This window comes from Patiria miniata, unplaced genomic scaffold, assembly GCF_015706575.1.
Source record: "Patiria miniata isolate m_02_andy unplaced genomic scaffold, ASM1570657v1 HiC_scaffold_7, whole genome shotgun sequence".
Lineage (NCBI taxonomy): Eukaryota > Metazoa > Echinodermata > Asteroidea > Valvatida > Asterinidae > Patiria > Patiria miniata.
The window spans coordinates 14555487-14567543 of record NW_024037074.1 but is presented as its reverse complement, the minus strand read 5'-3'; the positions used below and the strand labels follow the sequence as shown (position 1 = coordinate 14567543).

Here is a 12057-nt window from a genome sequence, read left to right as displayed (position 1 = left end):
AGAAATAAATAACGTTTGAATGTATCTATAACAGATCGAAAAAACTGTCAATGTTCTAAATAACAACGGAAGGAACACTTTCCCTTAATAAACTATTTAAAACTCTTCATAGGGATACATAAAACCCATCAAATAGGTGATGTTTTTAGCAAAATATTCGCGATTACGCATACATTTAAAATATGATGTATACAGTTTTAACTGAAATGATAATTATTTTATCAATTGATTTAACTGAAACTTGTTTGTCCAAGAGCAATAGAAATTCTATTTTAACAATGACCAGCCCCATTATAGATAACGTTTATAAATTATGTGTAATTCATTCGGGAAAAAATAATGTTCTCATAAATATGGTATTAAAATGAAGAATTGTGACCAAATTGTTATGATATTTTGTAATCCTTCAATGCAAGAGAAGCGATTCCTTGTCACTACATGGACAAAAGGACTCATTTATTGCGATAATGAGTCAAATTACTCACTTTGGGTTTTCTGTGTAGCAGGCCAACATCAGCAGGTGCAATTCATTATTTTCAATGAAACTGTTGATTTTGTCTACTCCAATATTTACCTTCCATACTAGAACGCAGCACATAACGGTCCTACAAATAAGCGTGTCCATGGAAGCGGCTGCAGAATTTTGAGTGTGTGTGAAGTTGATTCTGCTGTGGAGTGTCAATGCTCGTGATAAACACTAGTTGCAGAAGAATGAAGTTATCTTTTTAACTTAAAAAGAGGAACAAAAGTGATTTTGAGCTAGCTATAGACAAGGGTTTGTCATTTATACGAACTCAGTTCCTAAATATTCCTAAATCAACATTAAGACATTGTCACACCTGTATGGCTATCTTAATGCAATATAAAAAGGCTGTTGATAAGCAAAAACCTGGCCGTGACAAATTATGTAAAACTCTCCAAGGTTGAAAAAAAATTAATTAATCTAATTCAGACCTTAGCGGAATTGCACCTTCTTTTGGGCATTTATCTTCAACATAATCAATTATCATTAAAAATGTGCATTAAGAAAACATAAAATCCTGTTCTGTGACTAATTTTACACACTCCCTCAAAATAACAAGCTTATACCCCTTTCACGAGCTTGGATCCGTATTTAAATGGCTTCAAGTGCATGGCCAAAAAAAACCCGTATGAAATAATGTTGACAGCCGCAGGCAATAATATAGGCCGCCTTAATAGTGATAGGCAGCTATCGGCCCTGCTTCGTGTATTATAACATAGGACTCACATCAAAGCGCTGATAATGAAGGGTGGGAAATCAAGGGTTAAAGGTGTCAAGATAAGGTGTCGTAGATGGGGGCTTTTTGCCAATGGTAAAGTGTTTGGTACACACAACTACACTGGGTAGTTATGTTCTTCTGTGCGACTCGGAAACCAGTCTTTCGGCTCATCGTCATTTCTGCAATAAAACATGGTAAAAAAAAGCAATATTTGTCCAGTGACCGGCCTTTCAAAATCATCAGCTAGAAACAACAGTGATTTATATTTCTGAAGTTGACTAGGCCTTACATTTCAATAAAAGATCTTCATAATCGGACAAGGTATAGTCGAGTCTTGAATTGATAATCAGATCTAAATTTCTTTTACTTTATAATACTTTTTATCAGACAACAGATTTTTTTTTTTTAAGTAACTTTTAAAATCGTGAACGGCTGCATGCACTTAGTGTCAAATGGATCCCTTACGCCCCTTTTCAAATTTCCGACATCCGGAAAGTTCCAGGATTTTTCCATCATCCCCAAGTTGTCGACACAAATCTACCCATTTATAGAAGCAGAAATGTTTACCCTGCAAACACGATCTAAGCACTAATAATGGCAACTACCAACCTCGAGTAAATTTAAACTAGTATACGATCGTGTGCTGAATTTGTACAATTATAGACCAAAACAGAGCAGTTCTCTGTCATTACTTTAAAAGGTTCAAAGTCCCACGAGTGGAACACCTTGTCCATCACGTGAATTTGAAAGCACACAAGTGCTCAGATTTTGATTAAAATTCATTAGGGCGTGAAAGACGAGAATTCTGGAAACTTAATTATTTGTTTAATCATTGATATTTGGCCTATAGTGAATTTTGAGTTAAGGAAAATTGGATTATAGAATAAGAGATTTCTGCTTTGATAAAGGTTGTGAGATTTTGGTTTCCACATCGGACGTAATACATGCTGAAGAGGTCGTGTGTTGTTCCTCATTACATTCCATATCGGGTTTCGTGACGTCATTCCAGTATTTGGCTGCCATTTTGTCAATCATCCAACCGCAAGCAACCAATCTGCTTCGACCAATGTTGACAATAGCGCATAGGGTGTGTGATGCTCATCGAACGTTGTCAAGTGACGGGTATATACGGGGCCTAGCTATTCAAATAATAATTATGCAGCACTCTAACCACTTTTTAACTTATTGACGATTTGACCTGCAATCGGCCGTGTATACACCCCATAACACCTCATAAATTTACTCTAACACCATCATGGCGCAGGGCGGGGGATTGTTACCGATCATTCTACTGTTTCAGGTGAGAAATACGTATTTACAAATAACTGTGATCAAATCTAGCCTACTTAAAAGGTTGAAATGTAGTTTGTTTAGTTTCATCCATATGGTATGATTCGAACATACATGGCATATAATGTAAAGTGATAAAATTGGTACCGAAAATATACCTTGGTGAATTAAAACCGTGCACTGAAAATGATTGACATCTAAAAACCATTTTGAAATTCTATTTTAGCAAGATTGAAGTAACTATAGCGGGAAAGATTCAATGGCAACTTCGGTCTTTGCTTTCCGGAAAATATTAAATTGACACCCGTTTTAACGAAATGATCAAAATAATATCGGGTTGTTTTTTTTTTTCAGTTCCATAACAAAGCACAATTTTAAACTTGATTCAAATTATTATCGGTGATTCAACAATGTTTTAAAGATTTGAACATGAAGACAACATGGTTAAATTTAATTAGTCAACGTCCAACACAATGGAAACGCCTCAGTGGACAATGCCCGTGATTTCAACACCACAGTTATCTGTGAAACAAAGGGGACGCCATAAGCCTTTGGGGAATTGGGACCAAGCTACATAATCTTGCATGGATGAAACATGATCATTGTATACTCTTTGCTTAACATCTGGAGTTAACGTTCACAAATTTACCGTTCGCAAAATTTCATCAAAACACGCTATATGCTTGTTTATTTTTAAAAATATATATATATTACATTTTAGCAATTTATTGGTTGAAGTAGCTTTTAGATTACCGGTACCTTCTGTTTTGCCGCAGTTCATATTTGCAGCATACTCTACCACAGTTGTCTACTTTCGGCCCGTGCAATACGAGGACACAGTGCATGAACTACTAAATGGTAGCTGTTGTGATGCTCCATATGAGGATCCTTGCACAAACCCATGTGATAACCGGTTCTTTATATGCTTGGACTCAAACACGTGAGTTTGTTTGTTGGGTTGTTTGGGTTTTGTTTAATATTACTTAATAATGCAAATGTAATTCTTACTCGCCAAAACGATTAAATGATTCATGTGGACCAATTTATTATGTAACCACTCCCAAAGCCTATTCATGTTCAAACTAGGTTGGATAATGAAACTATTATGAAATGAAGAATCCTAAAACATATTATTGAGAACAAAAGGATAATTCGTGAAGGAGTGGACAGACTATTAATGCACAATCTCTTGGCCGCAATCAAAAAGACAAAGATGGGAAACCCTCGCACATAATTCGGCCCCTTGCGCTCCCTCACTACCAGACACTAGGCTAAGGGATGATGAATATAAATCGCGGTTTCTACTTGTATTCTTTTCTTTCTTTATTATTTTTTTACAGAACATCCGATTCCTTTAAAAATGATTCTTGTGATATTGCCGTCATTAACATCGACCAGATACTATCAGTCGCGGTCAATGGCGTTTTGATTTTCCCGAATGCTCCTCCGAATACACACACGTACACAACTACTTCGTCATGGACGGTGAGTCTTCACTTTGCTTTCATTGTTTTTTGCTGGCATATATATTGTTGACCTTCTTCAAGCATGACATAATCTTTTGGATTACACTTCTAAGCTCGGTTCTGCGATGGGCTGTTAAAACTGTCCTCTACAAACAGTCACTAAACAATATCAATCTTTACTATCCCCATCGATCATCATAGCCCTATTGCCTGTCTTTATCATTATCGACAGAATCAACCAATCGGATGCTTTATCATTTACTGATATTTACTAATTAATTGATATTATCAACGTTACCACCATTTATATCGTACACCGTGTACGGTATGCAATCAGGAACTAAAAAGAGTCATTCAATCATTTCAGGGCAGTTTTCGGGTGAAGGTGCAAGTATGGGATGTGGACGACCCAGGATCAACGGAAGAAAAGGTTGCAGAATTGTTTCGAACAGTGGAACAAGAGGCTGCTCCTAGGCAAGGTGAACCTCCATTCAACAGTCTTAACACCGGTCTAGGATCGCAAAGGTAAGTGAAGACTTCCGCCGAATAATCAAAGCTCAATTAAACTGGGCATGTAACAACCCTCAGATGTAACAACATGCCGCGACATTGAAAGCAAATGTTATAAAGGTTAATACATTTATTTATTACTTTAATGTGTTTCCCTCATCCCATCAACAGCCTCCAGTTTTCGACTACGGTATATTGTGAGGAGACATTCTACGGTAAAGACTGCCTCACTCAGTGCATTGCTCGCGATGATGAAACGGGCCATTACACCTGCAACATGACAACTGGTGAGAAAGTATGTTTGAGTGGTTGGACAGGTGACAATTGTGCTGACGATTATGATGCATGTGTCTCCAATCCCTGCTTAAATGGTGGTCAGTGCTTCAATGGTAGTGATGAATACAACTGTACCTGTCTGGATGGGTATGAAGGTAAGCCACATAATTATACTGTCATAGTTCTTAAAACACGACTAAGCAAGCCTATGCTAAGACTGGCAAAGATCACTCTGTCACAAAGTACACAAAATCGATTCAGAACGGTTGTTCACTAGTCTTTTTTTCATGCAGCGTGTCTACACAATTGGCAAGCTATAATCCTATACGAGAGCACTGCCCGGCTCTCTTCAGCAACATTATACAGACCTAAGTCGCAAGTGCATGGCAGTCAGTAATTCAGGTAGTCAGTCGTTCGGTCAGTCTGCGAGACAGTTACAAAGACGACACTGTGCTAACCAAATGGAAAAATAACTTAAAAACAAAAGTTGTTTAATGAAATTCCCAATGAGTTTGCCCTGACAAGGCTTAAATATCTCCTCAACACGAAAGAGATACTTTTTGCTGACTATCTGTATTATTCTAAAGGTACCGACTGCGAAATAGATGTGGATGAATGTGCGACGATGCCATGTGAGAACAACGCTACTTGCGTGGATCTTATTAACGATTTTAACTGCACATGCGCCCCTGGGTACGAGGGTGACCGATGTGAGGTTGAGATCGACGAGTGTCGGAGCGACCCCTGTCTGAACAATGGAACTTGCGTTGACAAAATAAACTCATTCAACTGCACATGTGTGGATGGTTTTGAAGGGCCAACCTGTGAAGTGGATATTGACGAATGCGCAAGCACTCCTTGTCTGAACAACGGGACTTGTACTGACGAAATCAACATGTTCAACTGCACATGTGTGGATGGTTTTGAGGGGTCGACATGCGAAGTGGATATTGACGAATGCGCAAGCACTCCTTGTCAGAACAACGGGACTTGTACTGACGAAATCAACATGTTCAACTGCACATGTGTGGATGGTTTTGAAGGGCCAACCTGTGAAGTGGATATCGACGAATGCGCAAGCACTCCTTGTCTGAACAACGGGACTTGTACTGACGAAATCAACTCATTCAACTGCATATGTGTGGATGGTTTTGAAGGCTCAACTTGTGCAGTGGATATCGACGAATGCGCAAGCACTCCTTGTCTGAACAACGGGACTTGTACTGACGAAATCAACATGTTCAACTGCACATGTGTGGATGGTTTTGAGGGTTCGACATGTGAAGTGGATATCGACGAATGCGCAAGCAACCCTTGTGAGAAAAACAGAACTTGCATCGACGGAATTAACTCCTTCAACTGCACATGTGTGGATGGTTTTGAGGGGTCAAATTGTGACATTGATATTGACGAGTGCGCAAGCACCCCTTGTCTGAACAATGGGACTTGTACTGACCAAATAAACTCTTTCAACTGCACATGTATAGATGGTTTTGAAGGGTCAACTTGTGAAGTTGATATCGACGAATGCCTAAGCAACCCGTGTGAGAACAGTGGAACTTGCACCGACGACATCAACTCTTTCAACTGCACATGTGTGGATGGTTTTGAGGGATCAACTTGTGGCACTGATATCGACGAATGCGCAAGCACTCCCTGTCAGAACAAAGGGACATGTGTTGACGCAATCAACTCTTTCAACTGCACATGTGTGGATGGTTTTGAAGGCTCAACATGTGCAAAGGACATCGACGAATGCGCAAGCACTCCTTGTCAGAACAACGGGACTTGTACTGACGAAATCAACATGTTCAACTGCACATGTGTGGATGGTTTTGAGGGTTCGACATGCGAAGTGGATATCGATGAATGCGCAAGCAACCCTTGTGAGAAAAACAGAACTTGCATCGACGGAATCAATTTATTCAACTGCACTTGTGTGGATGGTTTTGAGGGATCAAATTGTGACGTTGATATCGACGAATGCGCAAGCAACCCTTGCGAGAATAATGGAACTTGCACCGACAGAATCAATTCATTCAACTGCACATGTGCGGATGGTTTTGAGGGGTCAACTTGTCACACTGATATCGACGAATGCGCAAGCAACCCTTGCGAGAATAATGGAACTTGCATCGACAGAATCAATTCATTCAACTGCACATGTGCGGATGGTTTTGAGGGGTCAACTTGTGACACTAATATCGACGAATGCGCAAGCAACCCTTGCGAGAATAATGGAACTTGCATCGACAGAATCAACTCATTCAACTGCACATGTGTGGATGGTTTTGAGGGGTCAACTTGTCACACTAAATCGACGAATGCGCAAGCAACCCTTGCGAGAATAATGGAACTTGCATCGACAGAATCAACTCATTCAACTGCACATGTGTGGATGGTTTTGAGGGATCAACTTGTGACACTAATATTGACGAATGCGCAAGCAACCCTTGCGAGAATAATGGAACTTGCATCGACAGAATCAACTCATTCAACTGCACATGTGCGGATGGTTTTGAGGGATCAACTTGTGACACTAATATCGACGAATGCGCAAGCAACCCTTGCGAGAATAATGGAACTTGCAGCGACAGAATCAACTCATTCAATTGCACATGTGCGGATGGTTTTGAGGGATCAACTTGTGACACTAATATTGACGAATGCGCAAGCAACCCTTGCGAGAATAATGGAACTTGCATCGACAGAATCAACTCATTCAACTGCACATGTGTGGATGGTTTTGAGGGATCAACTTGTCACACTAATATCGACGAATGCGCAAGCAACCCTTGCGAGAATAATGGAACTTGCAGCGACAGAATCAACTCATTCAACTGCACATGTGCGGATGGTTTTGAGGGATCAACTTGTCATACTGAAATCGACGAATGCGCAAGCAACCCTTGCAAGAATAATGGAACTTGCAGCGACAGAATCAACTCATTCAACTGCACATGTGCGGATGGTTTTGAGGGATCAACTTGTGACACTAATATTGACGAATGCGCAAGCAACCCTTGCGAGAATAATGGAACTTGCATCGACAGAATCAACTCATTCAACTGCACATGTGCGGATGGTTTTGAGGGATCAACTTGTCACACTAATATCGACGAATGCGCAAGCAACCCTTGCGAGAATAATGGAACTTGCATCGACAGAATCAACTCATTCAACTGCACATGTGTGGATGGTTTTGAGGGGTCAACTTGTCACACTAATATCGACGAATGCGCAAGCAACCCTTGCGAGAATAATGGAACTTGCATCGACAGAATCAACTCATTCAACTGCACATGTGCGGATGGTTTTGAGGGATCAACTTGTGACACTAATATCGACGAATGCGCAAGCAACCCTTGCGAGAATAATGGAACTTGCATCGACAGAATCAACTCATTCAACTGCACATGTGCGGATGGTTTTGAGGGGTCAACTTGTCACACTAATATCGACGAATGCGCAAGCAACCCTTGCGAGAATAATGGAACTTGCATCGACAGAATCAACTCATTCAACTGCACATGTGTGGATGGTTTTGAGGGGTCAACTTGTCACACTGAAATCGACGAATGCGCAAGCAACCCTTGCGAGAATAATGGAACTTGCATCGACAGAATCAACTCATTCAACTGCACATGTGTGGATGGTTTTGAGGGGTCAACTTGTCACACTAATATCGACGAATGCGCAAGCAACCCTTGCGAGAATAATGGAACTTGCATCGACAGAATCAACTCATTCAACTGCACATGTGTGGATGGTTTTGAGGGATCAACTTGTCACACTGAAATCGACGAATGCGCAAGCAACCCTTGCGAGAATAATGGAACTTGCATCGACAGAATCAATTCATTCAACTGCACATGTGCGGATGGTTTTGAGGGGTCAACTTGTCACACTAATATCGACGAATGCGCAAGCAACCCTTGCGAGAATAATGGAACTTGCATCGACAGAATCAACTCATTCAACTGCACATGTGTGGATGGTTTTGAGGGATCAACTTGTCACACTAATATCGACGAATGCGCAAGCAACCCTTGCGAGAATAATGGAACTTGCATCGACAGAATCAACTCATTCAACTGCACATGTGTGGATGGTTTTGAGGGATCAACTTGTGACACTAATATCGACGAATGCGCAAGCAACCCTTGCGAGAATAATGGAACTTGCAGCGACAGAATCAACTCATTCAACTGCACATGTGTGGATGGTTTTGAGGGATCAACTTGTCACACTGAAATCGACGAATGCGCAAGCAACCCTTGCGAGAATAATGGAACTTGCAGCGACAGAATCAACTCATTCAACTGCACATGTGTGGATGGTTTTGAGGGGTCAACTTGTCACACTGAAATCGACGAATGCGCAAGCAACCCTTGCGAGAATAATGGAACTTGCATCGACAGAATCAACTCATTCAATTGCACATGTGCGGATGGTTTTGAGGGATCAACTTGTGACACTGATATCGACGAGTGCGCAAGCAACCCTTGCATGAATAATGGAACTTGTGCTGACGAAATCGACTCTTTCAACTGCACATGTGTGGATGGGTTTGAGGGATCAATTTGTGACACTGATATCGACGACTGCGCCCACTCCCATTGTCTCAACGGTTCTACGTGTCAGGACGAGATAGATGGATTCACATGTCACTGTCTGTCAGGATTTGAAGGTGTCTTATGTAACGATGATATGGATGAGTGTGAGAGCGCGCCGTGTTTGAATAACGCCACTTGCGAAGATGTCTTCGATGCTTTTAGATGTCTCTGCGCTCCAGGATTCGGCAACACCACATGTGACGTTGACTTGGATGAGTGTCTGATGGCTCCCTGTCGTAACAATGCCACCTGTTTAGATCTCGTCAATGACTTTCAGTGTCTGTGTGCGGAAGGGTTTGCAGGTGATCTCTGTGACATTGATATCAACGAATGTGCCTCTGCACCTTGTGAAAATGGCGGGCTGTGTGAAGATAAAATTGGCGGCTTTATATGTCACTGCTCGTCTGGATTCGATGGGTACAACTGTAGCATAGAAATAGACGAATGTCAGAATGACCCGTGTATGAATAACGCAACGTGTGTGGATGGTATTGGTAAGTTTACTTGTCTGTGTCTGGATGGATTTCATGGTTGGTTATGCGATAACGAGACTGGCTTCTGCGACAGCGATCCTTGCCAACATGGCGGCGTGTGTCGAGATGACGAGAACGGTACCAGATGCGAATGCACAGCCGGCTACCAAGGACCCAACTGCGAATTGGAAGTTGACGAATGTACCAGCAACCCTTGCGCCAATGACGCAACGTGCGTTGACGAAGTTGGCCGGTTTACTTGCCAATGTCCAAATGGTTACAACGGGACCTTATGTGAGGATGACGTGGACGAATGCCTGGGTGAAATTTGTCAGAACGGTGCTACATGCCAAAACACTGTCGGTGGTTTCAAATGTTTGTGTGCTCCAGGCTATGAGGATACTACGTGTGGAACAGAAACGGATGAATGTGCAAGTAAGCCTTGCATGAACAACTCTACGTGCGTGGATCAGCTTGACGGGTACCAGTGTTTATGTCCACCAGGCTTCAACGGCTTTCAATGCGACATAAACGTGGATGAGTGCGCCTCCACCCCGTGCGCTAACACGGCCACGTGCCAGGACGCAGTGAATGGTTTCACTTGTCACTGTGCTGATGGGTACGAGGGTAAGACATGCAGCGAAGAGATCGATTTCTGCCGGAGTTCGCCTTGCAACACGGGAACGTGCAATCCAGAATTCAATGGATACAGGTAGGCCTATAGTCTAATAAAAAAAAAATATTTGATTCATTTGTCAATTGACCTTATGCGTACCACAGCGGCCATTTCAGAGGGCATCTTTTGTTATTTGAATTCAGTAACAATGAATGCACCAGAGGCTCACCCATGCTTATTCCAGCAAAGCAAAGACATTGCCCTCTAAGATGGCTGCTGCTACGCATAAGGTCTTTTGAGGAGAACAACCGGCGCAACCATTATACCCGTACCAAATGCGTTTAGGCGCGATGCAGATCTATGTAAATGACGTCTTACGTTAAGTAATAGACCTATCAATGAAAGATGCACCCTTTCCAGTGTCATGTTGGCTAAATGTACGCGGTACAACTAAAATCCTTAGTATTTTGTGGGAAACTGCATCACACAGCATATGCGATCCAAAAAGCATCCCCATACCTGTAAAACCGTAGCATGTTATAAGTTAGATTTTGTTGTTAATTAAAACACTGTTTTTCATTGACCAGCTGTGTATGTGACAAACTTCATACTGGCCAACACTGCGAGTCCCTTATTGCCGACCCGTGTTCCGTCAAACCATGCAATCACGGGAAGTGTGAGTTATCTACCGTCGATGACAGAGGCTACACGTGCACGTGTGATGTCGGATACTTCGACAAGGATTGTGACATGGGTAAGAATTTGATCAACCCCCCTTCAAAATCAACCTTCGGCTCAAGCCTCAAGCAGCTTTAATGTCCTTTTGTGACAGCGCTGTAACGATGACATTTGGGGGCCGTATTAAGAGACGCGAATCCGAGATTGACATTAATTTAAATATTGCTGTGATTCAAAAGTTATACTTCTATAATCAAGGGCGGATCCAGAACACAATTTTTGGGGGGGCCAAAAAAATTTGGTCCCCCCAAAAAAAGTGGGTCTCAAAAATTACGGCGTAGGGTTCGGGGCCCGTGAGGGCCCCGAAAAAAATTTGGATTCTAGATGCTCTGTGGTGCGATCTGAGGCAATTTCTGACCACTTTAACCAATTTTTTTTGAGGAAAAGATGGTGGTGTACTCATTGCCTGCCTTTATTGCGATGTCACATTAAAAAAAAAAAAAAATTGGTTTCGTTTTGGGGGGGGCCATGGCCCCCTTTGGCCCCCCCCCCTGGATCCGCCCTTGTCTATAATGTGTAGGCTAATTTTAGATTGAAATGAAATTGCTGAATTGCTTTAACATATCTTGGTTCTGTTTGTAGGGCACACAGGAAATTACGTTTTTATACAACGCTCTCATCGACAAGAAGGCCGGTTAGCCTTACAGAATTACATTACAATAACAATGTTAATGTCATGATTATAATGTTCTCTTTTTACGATCCAAGATCTCAAGATCTACGGCTACATCATCATTATCATCGGCGTCCTGGACAACAAATTGCGCTTCGAGATCGGTATCTCCGTCATACTAGATACAGCCTTGTTGCAACGGAAATCAGCCATCCGCA

General features: G+C 41.8%; 1 protein-coding gene across 1 annotated transcript; it reads left to right on the top strand.

Moving 5' to 3' along the window:
* Positions 1-2496: 2496 nt before the first annotated feature.
* Positions 2497-11304, top strand: LOC119744976 (neurogenic locus Notch protein-like). The gene is given in 8 exon segments (XM_038221200.1): positions 2497-2541; positions 3308-3471; positions 3872-4016; positions 4365-4522; positions 4679-4938; positions 5371-7095; positions 7098-10584; positions 11076-11304. Coding segments are annotated over 8 exon segments (6213 nt in total).
* Positions 11305-12057: the final 753 nt, after the last annotated feature.